At 42.9% G+C, this 27,999-nt stretch overlaps 1 protein-coding gene across 1 annotated transcript; it reads right to left on the bottom strand.

The window, feature by feature from the left end:
• Positions 1-17: 17 nt before the first annotated feature.
• On the bottom strand, positions 18-27,999 carry LOC141924021 (cytosolic carboxypeptidase 3-like). Its single transcript, XM_074825839.1, is given in 18 exon segments — positions 18-94; positions 841-873; positions 1,799-1,833; positions 1,835-1,851; positions 3,037-3,106; positions 7,187-7,256; positions 7,259-7,272; positions 8,405-8,484; positions 8,644-8,711; positions 8,714-8,740; positions 9,264-9,390; positions 10,501-10,663; positions 12,281-13,060; positions 13,580-13,684; positions 15,903-16,023; positions 21,055-21,166; positions 22,281-22,354; positions 27,825-27,999. Coding segments are annotated over 18 exon segments (2,148 nt in total).

The raw sequence follows: 27,999 nt of genomic DNA, 5'->3' as shown, positions 1-27,999 counted from the left end.
TATTTCCCATCCAGTCCTTACTCAGGAATTCTAGATCTCTGCTCACGAAAACAATGGCTGAAGTACTGTTCTGTATAATTTGCTGACATCACATCTGGAAAAGATTTTAAAGCACTTATATCAATGAGAAGAACCTTTTTTTTTTTACTTTTTGCAATTCTCACAATATTTCATGAGGCTTGTTTAACTGTGTAGGAGATGTCAAAACTGAAAAGAAATGTATATTAGCTTTGCAAAATTTTGCCAATAATGTATGCTGTAAGAATCTAAGAAATGTGACACGATGTTGTAATTAACACTGCTCAAAGGTGTTTATTGGAATAAATAAAAATTATATAATGGCTAAAATCAATGAATGCTGACTTATGGCACTGTGGGATGAGGGCAGGTAGCTTTCTATTCAGGACATTTCTACTTTGATACTTTCTTCACAGATTAACTTGTTGATTTTTTATGCTTGATAGTGGGCTGTTTCATGGCTTTCTGGGTATCTGTGAAGCCCAAAGTCTGACACTAAGCATAACAAATCCCATTGCTTTTCAGTACTCAGTCCACAGCAATGTTTTCTATTAAAACTCTACCAAAAACTCTACCAAACCCTAACCTTAAACTCCTGGATGGAATAAACTCTACATTACTGTAAAAAGCCTATCCTGTTTTAATGTGAAACATCGAAATTATATGTTTATGAAAACCAGATTTTTAAGGCCTGAAGGAACCACAGATCATTTCATAACTCTTTCACCTACCATGAAAAATAGGCTAGCAGTTTCATTCAGTTTTCTGTGGGCCCTGTTGTAGACTGTGTGTTTTACTGAAGCAGGACAGAGAACCCTCTACATCTCCTGGAGTTTGCAGTAACGGGTGTTCTGACTCCCTGCCAAAACATGCATCTCTTATTTCTAATGCAAGTTTGTCTGTCATCAATTCCAGTCACAGCTTCTCATGCTTTCTTTTCATGGACTGAAGCTATCTCTGCTACTTTCAGATACTCTACTGAAGAATATCCTTGTATTTTAGGAGACAATTTTCATCCCATAAAGTCTCATTTCATCATAAAGTGGTTGAATTCTCTTAAGTGTCACAACAAGAGGTTGTCTCCAGTTCTCACATACTTTAATGGGTTCTCTTTTGCATTCTTCTTTTCTTAAACATTCTTTAAAATAATGATGACACCAGAAGTAGTCAAAGTAATTCAGTGTTAGTCTGAAGTCAAGATGGCTTTTCTCTCCTATTTTCACACAGGCAAAAACTCTATTTGTCCTTGTGGCACAGTATGAAGATAACTCATGTTGAGCTACTTGTTCACTTTGACACCTAAATCTTTCCCAGATTTCCTTGTGCTTGCAATGACACAAGTCCTCTTGTTCTGCTTCCTTAGCCTCCATATTGCTTCTTTCATTTTGTCTGCACTGAAACCAAAAAGTTTCGGTTGATCCAAATTTTCCATAGGATTTGGGCTGCATTGTTTCATTTCAATGAATGTTTCTCCTCTAGTCTCTCTGTACCAAATCATCACATTATTACAAATGTGTGTGCCCTACTGCCAATAGGAACAAATATTTTTTCACCTCTCTGGAATTTGCCTCAGGTTCAGTTTTTCTCCAGTGAGACTGTTCCCAATCAGTAAAGCAGAGTGTAATAATGTGAAGACAGTTTAAACTAAAGAAAAATGAGCTCTTCCAAATGCTGGGACTGACTGAAATCCCAGCCAAAGGACTCTTTAATGAGGTTTGAGATTATAGAAAAAAAATGGCTTATTGTAATTTTAAGAATTAAAGAAACATATAAAGTTTACCTTTTTTCACTGGGTCAAGTACCTGAAATATCTTGAGTTTCAGTGCCTTGAGTCTGTGAAACAGAATAGAAACATGAACAAATTATTAATATTATTAAGTTCCAAAAGATACAATGACAAAAAGAAGGTATTATCATCTTTATGATAAGGCACTTCATGGCTTGTTCAAGGCGTGTACACCAGATTAGGACAGGGGAAGCTTGGTAAGGGTTCAGTAACTAGTGGGAAAACAGTTAACATGTAAAGATCAGGCTTTTCCTTTTTCTTTCTTTCTTTTTTTTTTTTTTTTTTAAAACCAGAAAGCAAGCTAGGCATTTGGTATTTGGCCTGATTTTCAAAAACTCAGAAAACTCATCAACTTGATTCACTTTGCAAGCTGTTGGGTGCTCAACATTGTAAAAAATACTTGTTAAATTCCTTTTCATGGAAGTAGGAACATAACATTAGACTCCACCATTTTCATCTAGGATTTTTAAGTGTTTGTCAACTACAATGAGGCTCACATTTTCCGAACAGTTATGTAGGATGCCGAACAGCAATAATGGAGAAGTCATGTTTTTAAAAAAGATTAGATCTTATACCAACTATTCTGACAATGACGCTTTAGTAAACTTAATCTCATGGTAATTGCTAGGCCAGCTAATGCAGAGTACTGAATCATACACTCTGAATGGTAGGAAGGGGCATGATGCAGCTTTACAGATATTGCCAGCACAAGTATTTCAGAGCTGGGGCTTGGTAATGACCCCAAGTTAATTAAAAAATTTATTGCCTGTTTCCCTAGAACGTCCTGCGACCTTTCCCTTTCTCTCCTCTTCACAGCACTCTACTGGACTGGAAAACTCAACAGAAAATGTTTAATGGACTTGGTAAAAATCTTGTTCAATGAAACTAGAAGTGAAACAGGTCCAGCTGAGGGAGTGAAGTGTTAGTAGTTTCGGATACTGAAGAACAGCTGGTATAATCTCCAGCTCCAAGGCATATTCCTTGACAGAAAGATCTAAATGTATCAAAAAATATTTTCATGAGACATAATTTTACCATTTTTTCCTGCCCCAGACATGTTGGTGTTGATTCATAGATTAAACAGACAATAAAGAGCAATGGGCATTCTAGGTCAGCAGCTTTTGGTGACAAAATTTTTTGTCTAAAGTTACAGTAGTTGAATTAAGTTGTCATATATCAGTTTTCAGTCAGAAAAAAAGAGCACAACATGTTTCTACTGGGATGAAAAATACATTTTTGCTTTTATGACTTCTGTTCTTAGCAATGCTGTGAAAATGTTTTCCTGATGTTTTGGGTTTTTTTCTGCACAGAAAATAGTATGTAACCATTTTGATTCATGAGGGAATATTATAGTTACAAAATAAAAAAAAACCCCAAACTAGTTGCAAATAAACATGATCATCACAATGCCAGAAGGAACACATGCAAGCAAGCTGCTCAAGATTGAATTCCTTATGCTGTTCTGTACAGCAAATATTTATGAACCTGGACACAAACATATCATATTGACAAGGAACCTCACTTCCTGCTCAATATTGCTTGTTTATTTTTAGTCTGGAAACCTGGACAGCCATGCTTTCTCAGTAGTATTAATTGCCACTGCTCTGTTTTTCCGCTGTTGGGGCTTCTGAAAAGAAAGACTGGCATAAAATGCAAAAAGTTTGGGAAGTACTGTTCTACCTATCGAACCAATGAAACATTAATAAAGCAGCCAGCATTATGATGTTTATGTACATAAAAAGAATATCACCCATCACAATATTAATGTGACTTCTTTCCGAATGACAGTTTGCTTTCTCTAGGCAACAATAACAGTGTTCCTATTTTACACCTGGGGGCCATATAGTCTTCTAGGCTGAACATCAGCAAAGTGCCGTTGAGGGGTACATACAGCTCCAGCATGAATTTCTGTCAAAAACTCTACTGAACCTGTGATATTCCTTGCTATTCACCTTTTTCAAATGCCTTTAAAAACTTCCATTGAGAACAACCACAGAAATTTGGTAAGTCTTTTGATCTAATAACCTTAATTAGTCACTGAAGTAGATCCACTTGGGAAAAGAACAAAAGAAACTTCTTGCAGGAGTTGTGATGTACTGTTCTTTCAAACTCATTTGATAAACTGCTGTTATTTTCTTTCTTTACACAGCAACGGTATCACTCTGACGTGTTTTGCTCCTAGTATACACTCAGCAAAAGCACTTTAATTCATTGCATGAAAGATGCAATTCATACATTTTCATTGCATGAAAGATGCCTTTGTCTATGTTTCAGCACAGAAATTACACAACAGGACCTAGTGAAGCTCCACTTAACTAATAGTTTTGCAATGTGTGTTCATAGGTATTGGCAGGCATAGCCTTACAGAATCAGGCTCTTAGGTGGCCAAAGCTGTGTTCAGTCCTGAACATGCTCATCCTCTCACAGGCATGTGATGGGACAGGGTCAGTACCCAGAGGGATCTCTGCTTGCAGAAGACTCCTCTTTATTAAATTTCTAAAGTGCAGTCACTTTTAAAATAGAGAGGTTCGACTAATCACCTAAAGCTGTGGTTTCACAGACTGCCGAGATCTCCTAAGGGCTTCCTGCTACTGAAGGAGAAAGTCTCTTTTCCTTTGTCCTTGGTCCAGCCTCTCCCACTCCAAACTCTGCCACTTTGGTCCCTGCTCCTAGCTAGTATTTTTCTCCATTGCTTAAACTGACTCTGATGCTCAAAAAAAAAAAAAAATCCTGTGTGACCTGATTTAACTCATTAACCCAGCAGAGAACCATGTCATTCTTTTTGCTGGGTTTCCTTCCTATCAGATTAGTGTGTTAAACCAGGTCACAGCAGGGGCTGAACGTCAGAGGTATACAAGTGGAAGGAATACACAGCAAGGAATGTGGCAGGAGGAAACAAGGGAGGACAGAAAGTGATTGTTAAATGGCTCATCACATCGTGTGAAAAGCCTGTTGGGATGAGGAATATGCTAATGAATTATTTAGTAGAGATCCTGAAGTAATTAAGCTTTAACAAATGCTCTTGTGTGGATCCTGTATACTCAAGTGTTTCTAGGAATGCACCCCTGCCGTTCTTGGCTCTTGGATGTTTCTTTTTTGTATATTACCAAGCCAGTCTACCAGTTTTAAAGACTAAACTAAAAGGACGAGAAACAATACCCTAACTTTCTCCAGTAGTCTTCTGTGTTTGTTTGGACTTCAGTTATCTAAAGCAGTGTTACACCCCTCCTGTTATTTTTCTGAGCTTCAAAGTCCCCTGAAATCACAATTATCCAACAGGGTTCCACATTTCTCATGTCATCTAGATAAATCTCATTGTATGGCCTTTAATCCCAGTCCCTGGGATGAACACCATGCACAGATGTTTTGCAATAAAGCAGTTATGAGAGTTATGTGGCAGCCTGCTCAATCTACAGCTTAGTCACACACATCAGGCAAACCTGCCTGCCTTGCTTTTATGTACCATTTATAGACCACACTGAAACAGTGCTTATGGACATCAGAAAAAAATGGAATCAATCCCACTGACTGGCATGGTGAGTGTTTAGACACAAACAAGGCTATTTTTAGCAAATGACGTGGAAAGGCTCAGAGTTTTAGATAAATTTTTCTCAAGTTGCCAGTCCTCAGAGCTGTCAGTCCCATCTCACTCCCCCATGCACTGGCCAGCTAGATGAGAGAAGGTGGGGCAAAAAAGCGTGAAGGGCTGAGAAGTACTAAAAGGTCCAGGATACTTGGTGTTAACCAGAAAATGCTACTAACTTTAGGGTCCATTTACCATTGTCATTCTAAAGTTTTCAGGAATATTTTTTTTTTAAATCCAGCGCCAGGAAATGTGCACATGTGGATTTATCATTCACATATAAATAAACTCAATCCCAAAGGCAGCATTATAAGAACAAACAAGACAGAGGGTACATTAAGGAAAAAATATCTCAATACTCATCCCTCCCCTGCGTACTTTGACCAACCCTCTGCTGCCAGTCCTTGTACCGTGCAAAAGAGATTTTTCATGCAACTATGGTTGACCTTCTGTAACAACATAGTCCTGGAAATACCATAGCATCAGTTGTGGAAATTCCTGCTTGGTTCTTTAGCACTGAACAGAATAGGGGAAGAAATTTCAAGCTGTGGATAAACATTAGAAGTCAATAGCACCCTCAGAGCCCTTCCATCAGAACTACTACTCCCCGAGCGGGTTGGGTGAGTGGAAAGTCTGTCTGGACTTCACCTTCCCGAAATACAAAACCCAGTAGCTTTGCTTAAACTCTGTGTGACAGCGGGACTAAGTGGAACTGTAGGACTTTGCACAAACATGTGTGCTCCATGTAACTCCTCCAGGGACAAATGCCTCCAGGGAGGGACAGAGCACATGAAGCAATCTGTGGCAGCTTCCCTCACCACAAGTGCACTCACCAGAGCTTATCTGACTGCATCATGTTTCAAACTGTCATCTCTGAAACTAGATCTAAAACTCCAAATCACGCAATTTGTCAATCAGCCCAGTCATCTGAAATGCCTATCTGCATGTTTTGCAAAGTGTTACAGGGGCCACTTCAGTTGTACACACTCTTGGTACTAGTTTCCCCTTTTGTTGTTGGTTATTTACTGTATCTATGTCACAAACAGGAAGCAACAATTTACAGGAACTATTATTGTTGGCTAAAATTCATCCACAAGCTTTCTAAAAGTAATACACTCACAAAAGTCTGTTTTGCTTATCTACAGGAAATGTCTTAAGTAATATGGTAATCACAGGCACCAAAAAAATAAACACCAGGTAAACAAGGACAAAACCCATGTTTCAACCCATTCTTTTCCACAAAACATGTAAATACAGGTTTCAGGAAAATAAAATGTCTCATTGCCCTCCAGTGAAAGCACTTTCTTAAATCTGGGGCTACATTTGCCTGTGAGCTTAGAAGTAGGCAATGGGGTAGTCTGATGCTGACAGCACTTAACAGCAGTGTGATGACTTGCCTGCATCCATGAGGGGAGAACACAACCCCTGAACACCCTGAACTGGGTATCTGCAAAGTATGGCTGACGCCAGTGCACATGGGCATCATACTTCTTGAGCTTAAAGCTGGCGCCCTCCTCCTGCTCACCCTGACCCTAGGTCTGCTTACTCAGCTGTACTGCAGAACCTGACTGGTAGAAAGCCACCTTCTTCCGGAACAAAAACACCACCTTCTGGACAATCTGGGTTAAGCTATAGGGAAAATTAATACTATTGCTCTGCGCTGTTCATTTGGACTGTATAGACTATTGATTTGTTAGTTACTATTCTGACTGACTTAATCCTAAGGTTCTTCAAAATGGAGCCTGTTAAACTCTGGTGATTCTTTCCCAGTGGAATTCAGGACAGAGATGTAAACAGACAAGAAAAAGTCACGGCATACCTTGGTGCATAGTTTTATCTGGTGTGCAACAAGGTCACAGGAGATCGGGTGTCAGAAGTTTGGCTGCTGTGAAAGATGAGAATTGTTTTGTTTAATTTCTGAATTTGGTGACTGCAAACAGTATTTTGCAATCTTCATTCCAACCATTAGCAGGTGTTTTCTGTAGTAGCCCTAGTTGTAGAGATATAAATGTGTTTTCCACATGCCTGTCTTCCAGATCCACATTTTAATTTTACAGACCTACATCTAACCTGCAAAAAGTGGGCATCATCATTTTAGAGAAAGCTTGGTTATTGAAAGAGATGTGATCTATCCAGATGGCACCTCCTGCTTCTACCTAGGTTTCTTTTAGTTCTGCTTCACACACCTTCTCACTCTCCTCCTAAATCCTCTCACATAACATCATTCTCTTTGTTCCCAGCAAGCCTTCTCCTAGTTCTCTGATAATGCATCAAGATCTTGTGTCTCTTTTTATTTCCTTGCAGTTCAGCATCAGTTGTGAAGCTCAGCTCTTGATTTCTATACTCTGGGCATAGTTTGATGAGATAGATCCAACCTTCTGGTTTCCCCAAAAAAGAAATGTACAAAAGTTTTATTCCCTAATAAATGACCATAGGGCCACAGCTCTTCATAACACATAAATGTCCACCTCTCACAAAGCACCTGCACAACTGATCTTGCAGTCACTCACAGTCAGCACTGGCACAGAAGGAGCTGATCATGTTTAACAGGTGTATTGTTTGGTCAGCGTACAGGTTCTTGCACTGCTACCAGTTACCCTGAACTTAGCCCCTTTGGCTAAATGGAATCAGACTGGCATCTTCCATGGTTAACGAAATTAGACTTACACAAAACCAATCAATATAATTTATATTTGGCTAGATTGCTCTGCAAAAGGTAAGGCTGAAAAAAAAGCATATTGATTTAAGTGATGCAGTAGACCAAGCTCTGTACCAACACAGTTTCATTTCTCCCCAGGAAGGCCACCTGGGGTAGATACAGAGCTCTACTTCTAGTGAACTGGCTATTAAGGCTTGGATACAAGATTTGTATGCAATCTTTTAAGGAGTGTTAAATCAAAGAGTGTGACAATTACAAGTCTAATTCTAGTAATATTTCTAACATTTACTTTGGCAGTCTTTATGAGGTGCAGAAAACATGTAATAAATTATGGCATATCTGAATAGTTCTAAATTACCTGGAATCCCAGTCTAACATATCAGAATTGAGGACCTTGGAGTTCACCCTGGCTTGCTGTTTCACCACTTTCTCATGTTCCTTCAGGCACAGATAATAATAACAAACACCACAAATTTAGTTTACTGCTTAAAGAAAGCCATTATCAGTTTCATTATTGCTACAACCCTATAGAGTATATGCTTTGTCACAGGTGGATGAACTGAGGCAGGAGAAAAGCCTAGGGGGGACTTCCCTTACCTCCTTGTTATGAACACAGCAGTTCAAAAGAGCATCACAGAAATGCTGTCCTATTGACTCCAAGTCTTCACACTGAAATGGGTGCTTTGTCTGCAGCCTGCAGTATCAGTAGGAGCAAGACAGAAATAAAAATGTCAGTCATCCTGCTGACTGCTAGGTATCTGTGATATTTCAGGATTGTGGCTGACTGCAAACTGACATACCTTTCACTGACAGATGCTAGAAGGTCTATGACTGTCGGAATTTTATACAGATGATTACAGATCATTATTCTGCCTATATGAACACATCTATCCACGCAGAGGAGGTTAACTATAACTATAACCTATTACAAAATTTCCTAAAAATACAACTGGCTTTAGTTACTGCTTTTAATTTGCCATCTACTAATGTTGTTGTACATATGCAATAATGCTAGCGGTGGCCTGAAAGGTTCCTAGGTGAATGCCCTAGTTTTAGTGGTTTTTTCAACTCTTTTCTTAAATCATCATTCATGTCTACCCAATAAGACAGAACACCAACAAGGGGATGGTAGCTCAAGCTACCATTTTCCATGAAAAAACAAAAGTAAAGGTCTTGTTTGATGATTCCTACTACATAGCTACAGGGAATTGTCTCACCCAACTTAGAGCCACAGATAGAGGCTTCCAAAGTGTAGCTGTTGTTGATGCCCATCTTCCACATTACCACTCGACCTGTGCCTTTTTTGCTCTTTTGGACCCTGAAACAGCAGTCTGGGAATGAGAACTTAAAACACAGGTACAGCATTACATTTTGAAGTAAATAGGAAGATGCAATAATTTAATTTTAACCCTGCATGTTTTTTTAAATCTTATGTACGAGGTAAACAATTGTGAGTTTTCACTCTACTTGACTATTGCATAACATAGTTCAGAGCATACTTTTATTACTGATATAATGGAGATATAGGTGAAATACGAGGCCTTTGATTAAAAGCTTATTTTACTCTAAGGATTTCTGAGACGTCTGCAAATAATTTTTTATGTGGCTGTACTTACTGGTTCTGAATGATCCTATATAGAGAGCTGACCAGCTGAGTTACCATAAATCCTGTTATATACGAACATGCATATTTACTAAAAAGTTGGACTAACTCTTCTCTCATGAGTTAATAGACCAACAGTTTGATACATATGGATCTGGAGCTCACAACCACCTCATTATTGATATTGGAGGAAAACGGCATTAGCTGCAAGTATGCAATGACATCTAGTAGGTTAGGTTGTGTGTTGTTTTATTCCTGAGCCTTTGCAACCTCTCTGGTTCAAAAGAAGCTTATTGCAGTCAGATTTTGCTGGAAAATGACATATGTTAAAAGCCATCATTTCCTACTAAACCTTTTCTTTTTTTTTCCCTGAACTATCTTACACAAACATGGTGATTTTGACACAATTTTCAAAATAAGTTTTCAAAAGGATTCAACCTGGAGAAACATTTTTCTTCTTTAGTTTCTTATTTGCTTACTTGTTTGTTTTTAATTCTACAATATTGTATTTTAAACCTGCATTTAATATAGGAGTACACAATATTTAAAGTTAGTTTTTGACATTGTTAAAATAATGTTACTTTGATATTCCTTTTTTCTTCATTCTTTTAAAAAATCTTCAAAAATGCTAACTTTATGTCCCAGTTCAGCAGGATACTCTTTGGAGTGCTGGAATTTCAAAGGAGTTAAAATTTCATATTTGTACCATTTCTAGTTGTAGCCAATTGAAGATTATTTTACTGGGTGAAGTGTGGTCTTTTAGTAAATGTGATACCTTAACAAAAAATTAGGGATCCCAGACAGTGCTTGAATTTTCAGGTGAGAACATTTCTAGCTAGACATTTGCTTACCTTATCTGGGCAGCTCTTGCTCAGCAGGAGTGGGAAGACACGTGGATGCATGTATGGTGCTTTTGCTTGCTGCTTTCTCTCACAACCATACATGAAGACATTTTGTTTCCTGTTGTGACCATGGATATCACAATACAGGAGAACATCATGTTCCCCCATCACTCTGTAATATGGATGACACAGACTTTATTAAAAGTGGGTTTTTTTCTCCACCTCAGAAACTAGTCTAATACATTACACTGAAGCTCATGTGTAACCTAAAGAACAAGAAATCAATAATAGTTTTATATTCTGAGCTCTAAGTTAAACCTTTAGTGTGCTAGATGAAAGCCAAACTGCTCAGTTCCCTCCAGAATAAAACACTTGTTACTGCACAGAAATAAGATATGAGTGTATGCATCATTAGCCTTTGTCCATGTGTTTGTTCTAACTCTCAGGCTCAGTTATATATATCCAGCTCTGTAGATGTATACATGAGCATGTTGTACAGCTGGAACCCACTATTCTTATCTGCTGCTCTTTCACTATTGTATGTGTTGAATGCTATAAAATGCTGATGCTATAAAATGTTGATGCTATAAAATTATGAGACTGAAACATAAATGGCAGTGATTATGCTTTCCTTTATCAAACTGGAGACATCCATTTTTATGATGTGACAAGATTCTGCAATGTATTATTGCTTAATTAACTTTTTAAGGAAAATTTGCAGGTAGACACATTGGTATTTAGCAACCCACACCCGCACCACCCAATTCATGTCAAAGCAGAGCTCTACAGGGAAGATGCAATGGCACCACAGCTGTCACCTGGGGCTTTACTCTGGGCAGAAGTTGGAAATCCATGGTGGAATGAAGAAGGAAGCAGTAATAAACGTATCTGTCTCAGCTGACAGTAGCTGAATATGAGACTGAAGGTCAGTAGCACATCAGCAGACATAATTAGTATTAATTACAGGGCACTCACAAGTGCAGGCTGTCTCTATATAGTAAGACAGAGAGAGGAATTCTCATGGAAAAGAAGGAGAGGCACAGTGCTCATCCTCTGTAAGCTAGGGATCTACCTGCCAAAACATTCATTTGAAAGAACACAGATCTTCTTAAAAATAGGCTGTAACTAGATGAAAAACATTAAATGTACTGACACTGGCTTTCTGCACAAAAATCTTGTTTGTATTAATTTGTTACAGAAGTTAAACCAGAGAGATTTAGTTTATTAGCTGAAGGTATATTTATAGTTTATAGTTTATTTATAGTTTAATACCTGAAGGTTTACTTTTAAATCCAGAGTATCAATGTGTCTGTGACTGGAAGTCTGCATAAGAAATCAAATATATTTGTAGCAAAACATAGAGCAAACTTGGCAATCTTGTCAAATAGACTTCTGGGATCTATTCTGAACCCAGCTTCATTCTGGGACATGGCTGTATGCCAGAAAAGAAGAAAATGAAAGAAATAAGGAATTTGACAAGTAGATTTTGGCAGAGGATAGTGGGGAGAAATATGCTGAAAACATTTTGATGAAAACTCTTTTACTTTGGAGATACAAGTTATTACCAGAAATGGAGAAAGTATATTAAAGGAAAACCTGCACAATACTGAAGAAAAAAATAACCCACTCTGAAATGCAACTGAATGTAAACAAAATGGTCAGAAAGGGTTGGGTACAGGGCAAAGATGTAAACAATACTGCAACAGTAAGGGACATAGAGAAGTCACACTAACAAAGAGACAGTGGAAAGGAAAATCATCTATTCTAAAGGGAAAGAAAATGAGGTTACCTTTTGATCATGTTTCGGGTGTACCAAATGGAAGGATAAAATTTTTTCATGTTAGATCCATATTTGCAGTTCAGGTCCTGACCAGTTAAAGAGCAGCGGTGATTTCCCACAGTCACACCATCTGGGTTCAACATGGGTACCACTTTGAAGACAAAATTGTCCCGCAGGAGTTGAGCTTTGTCTGAATTACCAAGAATGTAATCCAGAAAGCCCTTCATTATCCAGGAACTGTCAGTTTCTCCCAGATGCACCCTTGCGGTTAGTATCACAGCCTTCTTCTTGGTGCCCTTGCCACTTCTGGGGGGGCTGGTGATAGTTAAAACACACACTGTGTTTCCTGCCAGTGAACAGCACAAGATGTGAATCTTGCAGAATTTGGACTTCACTGGATCTTTAGAGATGGCCACCAGGTACTCCTGCAGGTTGGAGTAGGTGTAAGGATAGCAGTGGGCAAAGTAGCAGGTGTCCTGGTCATGAGGGAACTGGAACGTCCAAGTGAGTGAGAAGTACTGACGTCTACCTTGGCCTGCATTGTTTTTGTAATACTTGATTTCATCTCCAGTCCTTCGCCAGCCAACCTTGTGTTTCTTAGCATCGGCCTCTGAGTATAACAGTGGCCACAAGCCACATTTATATAGGCTGTTGTGCTTGGTAAAGTTGACAATAGTGAAGCGATATGGCATCCCTGCCTGCATATGGTTTACTTGGAAGTAGTACCACTGCGTGTGTCTGCTTGTGTAGAGGTCGGTGCGCAAGGTCAGCTGGTACTCAAATTCATTGCTGTAGGCAGAAAGAAGACAAAGAGTTGTGATGCTGGTTAGCACTGTCGTATGATGCAGTGTCAAATAATGTGGACTATCATGACAAAGCATCCCACAGAGAATCAGGTGGAAATCCAATTTACACTGTCATAAATCAAAGTCTACACAGCTGCCAGGAAAAGATGCCTAATCTCACTGAGTGTGTCAGTAATGCAACTGCTGTCTTCTTTAGGACTTTTAATAATTAGGACTTCTAAAAACATTCTCCACATTATGCTTTAAAAGAAAGTGCTTAAGAAAAGGTGTTGAGTTTGTGTGGGTGATTATCACCTATAGAAAATATTCAGTGCTATGGAATGGCTATTACACCATTTCAGGTGAAGGCTACCTGAAACTACTCTTGAAGCTTACTCGACTAATGTAAAACAAGTTACACACCCAGAGTAACACATCCTGCTCAGAAACTGATAGCAGGCTGCTGATAATAAGAATTCTGATAACTCCACCTTAATAAAAGAAAAAAAGATTAGACACTTACACTTTGACCACCTTCTGCAAATTCCCACTCTCAAACCGTGCTTCGAAGATCAGTGTGTTGTCCCCTTTCTGATGGACGATCTGCATCAGGGGTAGAGATCTCTCACTTCGGAAAACATAAAGCAGGAGTTTTTGTTAGCTAGGGGAAGGAGCACAACAGATCTCTTTCATTTCAGTCTGAGTCATTTTAGAGAATGCCTACATCCTTTTGAATATGTCTTCTAGAAACAGGCAACTTCATGGAGCTGAACTTCAAAGCATATCTTAGGTAAGTGTAAAAGAAATTATATGAAGATTTTGCTGATCATTCCCACTTAATCTTACAGATTTCAGCCAGCCTAAGATCTGACTCTGTCTTGGAGGTGCCTGTGTCTCTCTGCATGAGCAACAGACAATTCATACTCTGTACTTAGACAAAGCAACCGAGTTAGGTGGAAAGACTCTCCTCCTCCCAGCAGGTGTGGGGGTGGCCAAGGGGGGTCAGGGGGATTTGGGAAACACCCCCCCTCCCCAAATTGCCAAATCCCCAACCGCCCAGCTACTCACTGAGGGCGAGGCAGGAGCAGACCCACTGCAGCACCGCCATGGTCTCTGTGGGGACCTGGAGCGGGGTGAAGTGAAGGGGCATGGCAGGGGGGGACTGGGACTGGGGGGATCAGTGGGAGTGGGGAGGGGCACTGGGAGCTGGAGGAAGAGGAGCGGGGAACTGGGAGCTGCTGGTTTTAATGGAGCTGGTCCCACCCTGGGTCCACCCCAACACCTGCCCTCCCCTGGGTGGGGGTCAAAGGGTTGGATAATGGTGGGGCTTCTGCAAGTGGGTGTGTAAAGGTTGGGGCTTGTGTAAAGGCTTGTGCAAGCTTTGGGGCTGGGGGAAAGGCTTGTGCAACGTTTGGGACTTGTACAAACATGTGAGCAGAGGCACGTGCAAAGTTTGGAGCTTGTGCAAATGCTTGTGCAAAGTTTGGAGCCTGTGCAAAGGCCTGTGCAATGCTCAGGCTTGTACAAAAGCACGTGCCACGTTTGGGGCTCGTGCAAATGCAGGTGCAACACCTGGGACTTGTGCAAACCCCCATTTGCACAATTGCAGAGCCCTGGTGCATGTGCAAGAGCCCCAGGACGTGGAGGGACAGAGCTGCACTGAGGGGCACTGGGATGAACTGGGAGGCACTGGGAGTTTGTTGGGTTATTAACAGCGTGTGTATTAACAGGGGGTCCCCGGGGGGGACAGTCGGGGAAGGGGGTCCCAGGACCCTTAGGGGACATTGAGGGGCACCCAGGTCACACACCTGTCATCCCCTCCCGGAGAGGTCCTACCCAGCACACTGGGGGATACTGGGAGATACTGGGGGGGGGAAATGGGGAAACTGGGGGACATCCAGGGACACTCTGGGGACCCCCAGACCACCGTCTATGTCACCATACAGGGATCGCGGGACACTGGGAGGGGCCACAGGGACAGTGGGGGACCCCCAGGCCACCCTCTATGTCCCCATAGAAGGGTCCCAGGACACTGGGGGACACTGGCGGGGAACACAGGTGGACACTGCATGATCCCCAGGGATACTGAGGGACCCCTCCACCCCCTGTCCCCATAGAGGGGTCCTAGGACACTTGGGGACACTGGATGGCCTGGGGGGGGGGACACATGGGCACACTGTGTGACCCCCAGGGACACTTTGGGGATCCCCAGGCCACACTTTGTGTCCCCATAGAGGGGTCCTGGGACACTGGGAGACCCCTAGGCCACCCCCTGTCTCCACAGAAGGGGTCCCGTGACACTGCTGAGGGGACATGGGAACAGTGAGGGACCCCCAGGCCACCCCCCATCCCCATAGAGGGATCCGAGGAACACATGGGGACCTCTAAGTCACATGGGGACACTGGTAGACCCCCAGGCCAACTCCTGTCCCCATAGAGGGGTCCCAGGACACTGGGAGACACTGGGGGACACACTGGGGGACCCCCAAGCAACCCCACAGCCCCATAGAGAGGTCCTGGGACACTTGGGAACACTGTGCAGGGGGGGACATGGGGACAGCGGAGAACCCCCAGGCCAACCCCTGTCCCCAGAGAAAGGTCCCAGAACACTGGGGGGTGACATGGGGACAGTGGGGGACCCCCAGGCCACCCCCTGTCCCCAGCATCAGGTCACCGGGCAGACTGGGGGCACTGTGCCACCACCTGGGGTCCTGATGGCAAAAAGCACTATGCTGACAGGATCGTTTCACTTGTGAGTTGTGCTTAGGTATCAACTCAGATAATGTGGTTTCATATAGCAAGAATTATACTTTTTAACCAGTTAACAAGCACAGGAAGGACTTTACCATGTTTGAACTCCTCTCCCATTACCGCTGGCATTGATGCAGATCCCTTGTGCGTAGAACTCTGCTGTGGAGAGCCTGGGGCGAGGATCCCCATTACACGGTACCGGTCTGAGGGGTTCACCTGGGATGTTAAAACAACTGTGCTTAGCATCAACTTAGGTTAGAAAAACGTTTAAAGGCTTCTGAATTCAATGTTTACACACCCTAGGGTCCTATAGTGGTAAATGAAGATTGCTGTCTTTGGGTTGTGTCAGCAATACAGGATTTGGCCATTCCCTAGATAAGAAAAGCCAGTAACCATCCATCTTAAACTCTGCCATGTAATTCAGGGTAGGATTCAATGTTGCCTACATAAATCTTATATGAAGAACTACCTCTAGAAGTGTTACTTCTGTCTGCAAATTAAAATAAACAATAGCTCTTACCATTTTGAAAAAAAAAGAAGAAGAACTTGTTGAGAGGCCCCTAACTTGACAGGGACTGTGGCACTTAGGACTTCAGAAAGGCATTCCCTGGGACTTGATGGATGGACTCCCGACCCAAAAATTAGAACGACTTGTGCAGAACTGGCAGATGTTGCCACACAAGGTCTCCAGGTCCTTGAGGAGGATGGCGAGGTCCGTCGCCTCCTGCCCGGCCTGGAGGACAACTCGCAGGTGGCACACCTCCACCCCCATGCAGTATACTTGGAAAGCCAAAGATGCTCATGGAAAAGAGCACAAAATTAATACAAGGTGGATTATTCCATCTTTCCAATTATAACCCACTTTCAGTTCTCAAAATGAACCGAGAATGCTTTTCTTTCTTCTTGCAGGTAAAACCCCATGGAGAACAATATCCTGAGCCACGACAGGGGATCCTTATGTAAATTTAAATTCTTGTATAGTATTGATGTTCATTGTCTTATTAATATTTTTAGGATGTATTGTCTATCATCGCAGAAACTGCTCTGGGTGACCGTTCTCCTCTCCCTCAGCTCCTGGGGAGGCTTTGGCTCTCCTAAGTGCTAACCGAGAATGGTGGGTCAGCCACTTGAGTACAGTCCATAATGGGACGAGATTCTGGACTGAGGATGCTGATCCCTGGCAACTCCATTTTCCTGGAAAAGGTATTTATTGCCTTAACTGGACAAAAGAGAGAGGAGTGCGAGTCGGGGAGAGTGTTTGGGAATGGGCTTTATCCCCAGGCTTTGATTGTTATGACCCCTGTTGCAGACCCTATGACTGTTCTAAATACCAAGGGAAGTGAAACCGAACACATGTAAAACTCACAATAGTTGGGTAAAATGTTCATACCAAGAACCTACAGTGGAAGGTTGTAAAGCGGCAATGCGAGATCGGTTCTTTGATGTGCTGTTTGGAAATTGTCTGCATGCCAATAGTACAGATAAAACCCATATAGTGCAGGTGTTTCAGTGGGCCTGCCACCTGGAACCCCAATGAAGTGATTAGCGGTGCTCGAGAACCTATTTATAATTTGAATCGCATTATTCAATTACAAGCTGTCTTAGAAATTATCACCAATGAGACCGCTCGTGCCCTGGATCTATTAGCAGACCAGGCCACGCAAATGCGAACTGCAATGTTCCAACATCGTATGGTTCTCGATTACCTGTTAGCTGAAGAAGGGGGTGTTTGTGGTAAATTAAATGATTCAAACTGTTGTTTAAAAATTGATGACAATGGTCAGGTGGTCAAACAAATAACTTCTGGGATTAGGAAACTAGCCCATGTCCCTGTTCAGACCTGGAAAGGTTGGGAATTCGATCCCTTCTCATGGCTTCCAGGTGCTCCGTGGGTTAAACATATCTTATTTTATGTTATGTGGCTTGGCTATGGTAGTGTTTTTACCTTGTTTGATTCCATGCTTCATACAACTGATTCAAAGCGTTGTATCGAACATGCAATTTGTCTCTACCGCTTCGCCCGATGGCATTAAACAGATTCGTGCCACATGTAAAAAGGCACCATCTATCATACAGGTTGTATAAATGCATGTGTTCTTTACAATGGCCACCACTCCAGTCACAGGGTGGTATAACAACCCACTACCTTATTGGGGATAAGCATAGCAGTGAACTACCCATGAAGACGAAATGAAAGTACCCAGGTCTAAATTACACGTGCACTCTGGGCTGGGAGCGTGGAAATAGATTTTCCTGCTCCGTAGGCAGGCCCAAGCTCCAGCAAGCCAGACCACCATCTTCAGCTCCACAACTGACAACATAGCCTTTTGATACTTAATTCTGTGACAGTTACTCTGGTAGCTCTTGTTATGCTTTCGCTTGTGATATGTATGTGTTGGTCTTGTAAGTGTCCATGTAACTCGTTTCATAGTCGTACTTGTTTTTGTGGACAACCACCTTCTCCCCGCAATCCCCAAGGGCTGGGAGCATGTCTTTAGGCCCAGCCTGGGACACATTTTAGTTAAACACGTTAGGTTAAAATACTGTTAATTGATACTGTTATTGTTACCTTTGTTATATGTTAGGTTAGACTATTGTTAATTGATACTGTTACTTTTATTATATGTTTGTTTAGAGTATTGTTAACCATTGTTAGTATTAATGTTGTTTTATTTGTTGCATGGTTTGGTCTTATTACTGGTTTTGCCATGTACTATTCTCTGCTTTATTCAATTAATTCAACATGTTGTAACAAATATGCAATTTATGGCCACCTCATCACTTGACAATGTTAAAATATATCCATGTGGTGTACCAGCCAAAACCTTCAATTGTGAGAATTGTATGGACAGATTTTTTCCCTGTTTTCTTTTGCTATATGATTTTGTCATGTTAATGTTTGTTCTCCTTGCTATATATTGTTTCATATTTTATATAATTGATTACAACTTCATTGGATGAATTCATATTCTATACAATTGATTATTATGTCATTGGATGAATTATAAAATGCTCTTTTCTGGCCTTTTCTAAACAGCTCTCCTTTCCTAAAGCCACCATGGGTCCTAAAGCAATCTTTGAGCCACGGGGTGGTGTGAGAGACTGAAATGTCCTATGACTGCCTCAAAGCTTGCTTGTGTCTGTGCAAACCTCCAAGAGAAGCTGCTGCGGCCTGTGATTGGTCTGGGGGATGTTGCCCAGAGAAGCGGGAGTGTATTGAAGGATGCACCCCCCCACTTCTTTGCGGTTGCATTGTCCGGACTCTTTAGACAAGCCTCAAAGGGGCAGACGTGTGCTGAGTTGCCCCATCCTGTAGCCGTTTGTGGCCCTATTGTGTAGGCCAGACCCCATACATGCATGGCTAATGAACTGACAAGAGGCAAAGGTTCCTGCCCTGAAGCCAGATGCAACAAAACCTGTTGGACCAGAGAAAAAAAAACTAAAGGTGAGCAGATATGTTAATCAGCAGATACGATGAACTTAAAAAGGCAGCAGAAAATTTTCTCAGTGTGCATCTACCATTGAAGCTTGATTCGTGTGCACCCACCACCGAAGAACTGAAGACTGAGGACCAACGGGACGTCGCTGGATCCATGGTGGTGACTATTCTTGCAGCCCTATCCCGCATCCTTGCTTTATTTCTGCCTTTTCCTTCCATTCTGTCCTATCGCTACCCCTCTTCACTTCTTTAATAATAAAAAACCTGGTTTGGGTATACGGCATTTGACCTCGTTTGTGTCTTAATCTCGCTCTTGGGATCGTATCGAAACCTCCCCCGACATTGGATCAGGACACTTGTTCACAAGAGCAGAAGCCAAAGCTTTTGAATAGAGTGGACATGTTCTTGCTACCAGCATTGTCCAGGAAACCCCACCAAGAAATCCCAGCAGGTTGCAGTAAATGCCATGTCCTAGAGCAGATACACTGGAGTTAGCCTGCAGTCTTTCCATACCCAAGGATATTCCTTCAAATTTGCAGCACCAACTTCCCAATCTATAGAATACTCAGTACACTTCAGCCTCAAAGTCAGTTGTTATTGCAGTGCAATGAGGCCAAAATTGTTGGTCCTTAACAGTGATGAGAGAAAGAACCATTACCACACCACTTCCCAAAATACTGCTACTCTGAAATTTGCCTACACTGCTACAGCTACTGCTTCACTCCAACCTCCCTTAAGAAAAAAATTCTGCCATTCTTCTAGCACTTGCTCTAGCCACATGCACAAACAATACTTTCTTATTCCTTACAGATCAAGCTTTTATACTTAACTTGGCTTTTTTATCATCTGTAGTCAGGTTCCTGAAAAGCAGTAAAGCACCTTGTCTTGTAGGCACTCCCCTCTTCTCCCCACTCTACCCCACAGACAGACCTTGAATCTAAACTAAAAAAACAGGTTTTTGTTTGAAAACTGTCATTTAAACGGCTATCCAAAGCTGAAGTACTTCTAATGGTCTTATTATTTCAGCATGAGGTGCCTCTGAAAAGCTTAAAGATTATGAACAATCATCTTACGTTTTGCCCACAGTTTAACTGCACAGAGCGTGAGCTGGAAGTTCTCTTCATTTGTCACCAGATGTAACATTTCATCGGTAACTCTAAGAAAAAAGTTGAAGTACAGAAGTTCCTAGTAACAGGTACAGGTCTGTTTTATGCTATGCTGGATCAATAGCTTACAATTTGTCGTTCAAATCTATGAAAACAAGTGTGGATTACTTGCTTTGTAGTACGTTAAAAATTACAGATTACACACAACATTCAGTATCCCTTCAGGTAACTGGTGCCCTCAACAGCTTTGTCACAGTTTATAGACTATTGCCAACCATTTTTAATATGGCCCTTTCTAGAGGATTCTGAAAGCCAGGTTTCTTTCGACAGCCAGGAACAATTCAACCAGTCCCTGCTCAACAATGAGCAAGTTAGGCTTCAGGTATTTTAAATATCTTTATTTTTTTTTTATGAACTACCACACATTCTTCTCTACCAAGTGCTCTGCCTATTCATCTGAAGCAGTCTCTGTGGCAAACTGGAACAGTGCACACACCCTGATCCAAGAAACATGAAATACAGGTCTATCTAAACACACAACTCCTTGAAACATCTAAATTTAAGCCCACTCGCCACCTCCTCAGATCTCAAGTACACAGGAGATCAGTTTATGCACCTTGTACAGAACCTGGAGTTGTCTAATGTGCATTCTATACCAATTTCAGTAACACTTTCTTTTTAAAGATGTGTAAATACGCTCACCATTTAAGCTCCGTATACATCTTGTATCCAGGCTTCTCAGATGCCAGTCATCTCTGAGACCAAGATTATCAGAAACAGTTTGCACAGACAGTCTTGTAAACACCAGATCCATCTTAAAGAGGAAAAAAAGTGTCAGCTGCACTGTTTGCAAACTGCACACTAGTGGGGGACAGTTAGTCAAGTCTAAAAAAGAGTGGTTAACATCTGTATTTAGAACTATGTGACTACAGATACATCTCCCAAGAGATTTATTTGCCAAAAAACTTAAGAAAATTGCTAGAAGTTCCATATTTTATTTACAAAACCTTCATTATATCCCCCCCTCTTTTTAAGCTACGGAAAGGAAGTGGTTTTTAGGTTGAAAAAGATTACTCTAAACTTAGAACTTCCATTAAAAGGGAACTTAAAATTGATCATAGAATTATGACGTAAGTTCAACCACCTCAGCTGTACTTCAGCAAAGGAGAGAGCATTTTCTCTATGCAGTAAGCCCTCTTGATCCTGAAGCATCTGGTTCATAGCACAGTCTGAGGCAAGAAAGTTATTCTGTGAATGTCTGCACCAGACAAAGCCCACAAGAAGGTCACGAAATAAGTGTCTTCATGCAAGTGACACCAAGCAGTAACTTGCTTAGGTACTACAGCACGCAGGTCTCCATTCACTGTATAAGAGGCAGTCAAGATACAAGGATTTCTGCAGCTGACAAACCCAGGCAGGAGTCACATGAGTACTTCTACTTGTCATTTTCCAGATTGCTTGTCTCATGACCACTTCATTTTTGATTTGCAACAAAGCATTTAGTCTGCTGATGTGATTCACACAGTGACTACACCATACCCATCCCTCTGTAGAAAGCCAGCTTGTCAGAGCTGGGAGGAGTTAGCAAGAACACTGCCTCTACTCCCACTCTGCACAGTCCTTGTGAGGTAAGTGCTGTTCAAGCACACTACCCTGCTCTACAGCACAGGTTTAGAAAGAGGCGGCCCTGACGTTCCCAGGCCTGCCAGGCTTCCTGGGGGCTTATTTTCCTATCAGCTCCCATTTTACTGCAGCGTCTTCTCCTGGGATATGCTGTGGTCAGGCTGTTTAATTACAGTTTCCTAAGTACACTCTAAGGTACCAATAACCTTGTAAAATAGCATGGTCACAGGTCCCTGGAGAAGTTATCCTATTCCAAAGGAAGAAAAAAATATTTCTCACTTAAAGAAAAAAAGCAAAACGCTTACCTCAACGCCATCAAACCCAAACTTGACAACTGGTACATAACCATCTTCAACTGCCTGTAAAGGAGCGGATGACTCTGTAAGAAAATATTTTTTGTTACTTTCATGTTCTTCCTAAACTGTGATAAACTGCAGAATTTACACTGCTGAACTACTTAGTATACAGACTGAGTTGCTTCCGAACCAAAAAAATTGTTAGTAAGCTGCAAGCAGTATGGCACTACTATGGTACTAATACTGGCTTTAAAAAGTTACTTAGCCAAGAGATTGAGAGGCTGATCCTGTGTTGTAATGAACCAACAGTGCACAATGAGCCATCAGTGTCAGTGCTTGTAAGGCACTTACCTTGGCAGTGAGGAAGAAAAGGAAGAGATTTCTGTAGCTCTCCTTCTACTGGTTAACATCCAGAGAAATCTAAAAAGTTCTGTCCACATCGGACAGTGCGCACTAGCCTTCCTTATTTTGATTTTCTACAATGCCTGAGGGGCTGTCAGATACCTTATGGGACAGTTTTCAGTGTTGTAGACCTCCTGTTAGAACTGTGCCACAGCCCCACTGAGAGTCTGTTCTCAGGTGACAGTCATTCCAGCAAAGGCTCATTCGCTGTGCACATGAAGTCTTTCAAAATGTCTGCACGAGGAAGACCAGGCTAAGAGAAACACTTCTCAGGAGTTCAGTTTCACACACAAGGTGTGCAATACATCACCCGAGGGTGATTTTACAAAGCAGTTTTATACGTTCACAGCGCAGCCCCTATTAACTCTATGTAAAGCTGACAGCGTGCGTCCCTTCCGCAACGTCTCAGGCTGAGTGGGCAGAGAGGAACATGACCAGGGGAGAATGAACTAGAGGTTCTAAAGTACATCCAGAGGGACAGCACGGCAAAGGCGCTGACAGAGCCTTTCCACATCACCTTCAACTGCCTTAGTTTCCAGGCTGCCCCTTCCTTTCCTGCATGCCATTACCTTATTTCCAAGCCCCTCACTAGACCTAAGATTAAAGCAAGGCTCCTAGGGACAACCTTGCTTTCTGATACAGCTGACTCATTCTCAAACCACGGGCAGGGGAGAAGTGTACCACAAAGATTCTGATGTGATGTACAGTCACTGGGAAAGGAACCAAAAGCTTGACTTCTTATGCTGCAGGAAACAGTATTTTAGAAGGTGCTCAGAAACAATTGCTTTTTAAATTTTGGCTTGTAAGACATCCACTACCAATATGAGTCTTACCATGAATATTCTTTTTGTAGAAGTTGCACAACTATCAAGGAGAGAGCTCAATCGCTCTTAGGGTTTTTTATTTTCTCCTGACGTTTTGGTTTTTCAAAGAATGACTGAAAAGATCTTTCTACATGTCTAGGAGCAACAGAAACAGCATCTCTGTCAGCACCTGCAAAGAGACTCCATTTCTTCTGTTATTGTTGGAAGTCACTTTCAAACATCAGAACTATCACCAGACAATGAAAGTTCTACCTTTAGTGTGTACTCCGAGCCAGTAAGATCCAAATGTAAATATTTTGCCACCAACATTTGCTACTGCTGAAGGGGGAAGATTCTGTGGGTAGAAGAGTTTACTTTAGAAGATAAGAAACACATTGATCTATGTGCAAGTTCAGGCAGCAGAGTTTTTCAGAAAGACTACAACACCCTCCATAAACAATGTCTTCTCACTCCCTACTGAGTCGTTAGTCTAATAGACTGCTACAGTTTTTCTGAAGTGAGTGCTTGCAACTCAAAAAAAAAAAAAAAGTAACTTAGCAGTCCTTTCATTAATTTACAGAAATTAAGACCCATTATTAATCTTCCCCACAGCAGACACATGTAAATTAACACAATCTAAGAGCTATACAAAGGGCAAGTCTAGTGTAACCATTTCAAACTAGATTGGGTGCTGTAGGCTGTTTGGGGCACCATTAGTGCCATTGACCATCTAACTCACCTTTGTTAACTGCAGCAAGTCAACTGATAGAGCCACTTCACCCATTTATTCAGTGCCCCAAAGACTTCAAGATCTTGGTCTGAAGTATCTTTTATACCTTATTTCAATGGCAGTTACTACAGCTCTACTCAAGAAGAAAAGTTAACGGTTGAACTTCAACATAAATCCTAGTAGTATGGCCTCTGAAAGAAATAAAAAGGCTTCAGCTGTTTTGATTAGAACATATAAAAAAGCGTTCCCTTGCTCTCACCAAGTTCTGAAATCCATTCGTTGACTAAGTGATTCAGATTACCAAGAACAACCAGCCTGTAAAGAAAACTCATAAGTTTGCCCTAAAAACCCAAGAGGTTAACAAATTTGACAGTCTTCTTATACCTGTGATTCAGTTCTTCCCCGTCTTTCAATATCCCAGATTTGATATTTCAATATCCCAGATATCCCCCTTCAGTTTACAGGTTTCCAAACCAATGTCTGTTCTTTTACCCAGCATTAATATAAATGAGAAAAAAATTGTCCTGCTTATGATTTTTAGATAACTTGATCTAAGTTATAAGTCACAACTACTTTTTCAAAAATATCTGTGGATGTAAGAAAAGATCTAAGTTGCTGCCATCTTAATACAACTTATTTGCATTGCTCTGGACAGTTAGAACTGGTCACCAGGAAATGAAAAGGTTTGAAATCCACCAAGGGTGACACTACATACAGCAGAAGTTTTGGACACATTTCAGTTTCGTATCAGTTTTCATTTAAGGATATTCCCATCAGCTTCCTGCTAACATTAAATAAGACCATTTAACACTGGCTTCTTTGAGTTAAATGTATTTGCTGTGCTTCCGATTCTGGAAGGGCATTGTAGCTGATTGTAGAGGAAGGACATACAACCAAGTGGTCTGTTAAAGAGTTGATGCAGTAAATTCAGCATCGCCTTGTTTTTGTTTATGGAAGAGTATGAATGAAAATATCAACCAATCTGCAGCTAATTTTGCTAGGAGAGCCTCATGCACTTAGCACAGTGTTCAATTTGTAGAGTTCAGAGGCTTAGCTCTACATACATCTGTTCGGTCTAAATCCAAGAGACGTCTCTCAGCATATAAAGCGGCACAAGTTAAGCTCCATATGCAGAGGGTGCTCAAACCTGGCTTAGGCTGGGCGGGACACCAGGCACCTGGGTTTGGAGCCCCTGGAACTCCAGTTACAGCAAGGCATAATTTGTGCCTCCAACCCTCCGTTTGCCCTCCATGTTTAGGCTTATTTGCCATCAGAAGCAGCACAGGACTGACATGACAGGACAACATTAAATTAAAGGCAGCATTCATATTTTCTTTACACCACAGAACCCTTGCTTTAGAAAGGCAAAAATGGAGAAGAAACCCTACTTTACATTACCAGCTGAAACCAGGAGAGAAAAGAGCGGGACAGGAGGGAAGCACTGTACTTAACGGATCAAGGGTCTCTACAGAAACACCAGTAGCAAAAGGGGGAGAGACGCATTAAGAGGTCTGTACAACTCATCACGCTGGTCAGAGTCCACATGCAGACCCTAAGGCTAAAGGGATTAATGATGCCATTATTCAAACTGGCTCTTTTTCTACTTCACAGACAGACTAGCCTCAAATATTACATGGGTTAGTCACAGTATCATAGAATGGTTTGGGCTGGAATCGACCTTAAAGACCATCCAGTCCCATCTCCCTACCATGGGCAGGGACACCTTCCACTAGCCCAGGTTGCCCAAAGCCCTGTCCAGCCTGGCCTTGAAGGGTCCACAGCTTCTCTGGGCAACTTGTGCCAGGGCCTCACCACCCTCACAGGGAAGAATTTCATCCTTACATCTAACCTAAATCTGCCCTCTTCCAGTTTAAACCATTACCCCTCATCCTATCACTACACCCCCCCATAAAGAGTCACTCACAGGAGCCCCTCCCCTGCTACACACAGACCCAATACAGCTGTGAAGGGTTTTAAAATCCATACAAGCTGTTGATTCTTGGTTTGTTGATCAAAGATCTGCTGGCATAAGAAACATTCCAAAGCAATCTCTTGCTTCAGCTTAGATGAAGAATTATGCTTCAACCATACAAATGAACTAAGGGGAAGTGCAATATAACCCATTTTCTGTGCAAACCTTAGCAAAGCCCAACTCTGACCCCATCTGCACATTTTTACAGTGGAACCATCCTGACTCTTCCACCCAAAGCAAATGACTACAGAAATTAATGCAGCAGGATGCAGAAACGCTGGGATTGACCCAGGCATCATGAAAACAAGGAGCTTGGAACAGAATTCACCGAGGAGACAGGAACTGCTAGACGGCAGCTAGACTGCTACTGAAAAAGCATTATTCAAGACAAAATGTGCAGAAGCCCAAAGGTCAAGGTCAACAACGAGTACGAACTAGCACTGCACACTCAGTAACCAGCTCTTCCCTGAACGACTCCAGGGCAGTGACAAACAAGCACAGAATCAAATGAAGCCTGACCTACAAACTAAAGATTGCTCATCAGTGTCACCCCACGGGCAGAGCAGTTACTCGGAAAGAATACTTGTGTGTTACCCCTTGACTTACTGCCGCAGGTTCAAGATACACTGGCTGGAAGGGGAAAGGGAAAGGAGATGAACTTCACTTTGCTTAGACAGCTCCAGCAAAACCGGCCCAGCAGTTCAGCTACTTTTAGAAGTCTTTTCAGCATCCAATTGTCAACCCTCACTTCTCAAGAAAAAAACTGGGGTTTTGAAAAAGAGAGCTTGCAAAATTATTCCCCGCACAGTAACCTGATTAGGAACACTCAGAGAAAGCCACATCCCCCCCGTTTAAGGCGGATACGTACCCTCATCCCAGCATAAAGCCTCAGCCGGCGGCAGCCTGCAGCCAGCCAGGCCGCTGTGAGGGTGCCGGGACACCCCAGCGCGGAGCCCAGCCCAGAGCCGCCCCCAGAACCGCCCCAAAACCAGGGGCTGCGACCCCCGGGGCTGAGCCCCAGAGCCTCCAGCCGCGCCCGCTCCCTGCCTGCCCCTGGCAGAGGCCGGGCAGTTCTTCTGGAGAGGAGCTTTCCCCGGCGAGAGGGAGGTTCCCCCCAGGGCCCCGCCAGGCCCCTCACGGGGCTGCGCGGGAAAAGCCCCTCGGGCAGACGCGCCGCCGCCGCCGCCGCCCCCCCCCCCCCGCCCCTCTTCTTCAGGGCGCGGACCCGCCGCTGCCGGCGGCGGCTGTTGGCGGCGGATCCACCCCCCCCTCAGCGGGACTGACGGGCCGCGCTCGCCGGACCGGCGGGGCCGGGGCCGGTCACGGAACGGGCTGAGGCGCGCCCGTGCCGGGCGGGTGTTCCCGTGGCCCGAGCTGGAGGGTGCCCGCGCTGCTCCCCGCCTCGCAGGAGGGAGGGCGCGGGCAGGTGAGGCGGGGGGAGCCCGGCGCTGAGGGAGCCCTTTACAGCGGGGCCGGGCCGGGCCGGGCCGGGCCGAGCTGCCCGCGGGCGGGGCCCGCCAAAGGCGGCCCCCCCAGCAGCCCTGTCCCTGCTCCAGCCGGTGGACGTTCCCGGGGACAGGCCGCCCTCCGCTCCGAGAGGGGAGAGAGGAGAAGAGCCCATCACCCTCCTGTCCGCTCGTTCTCACCCGGGTGGTGCCGAGGAGCCGGACAAGTGTCGCTTGACTGATGGCTGGACGAGATGATCTTCAAGGTCTGTTCCAACCCGGATGGTTCTGTGACTTCGGCTGGTACCGGGAGCCCTTCGCACACACGGTTAACGGCGGCAGATGGTTTCGAGCACTCCCCACAGCTCACTGCCAT

This window comes from Strix aluco, chromosome 5 (genome assembly GCF_031877795.1).
Source record: "Strix aluco isolate bStrAlu1 chromosome 5, bStrAlu1.hap1, whole genome shotgun sequence".
Lineage (NCBI taxonomy): Eukaryota > Metazoa > Chordata > Aves > Strigiformes > Strigidae > Strix > Strix aluco.
The sequence above is the reverse complement of the archived record's forward strand: the minus strand, read 5'-3'. Positions and strand labels throughout refer to the sequence as shown.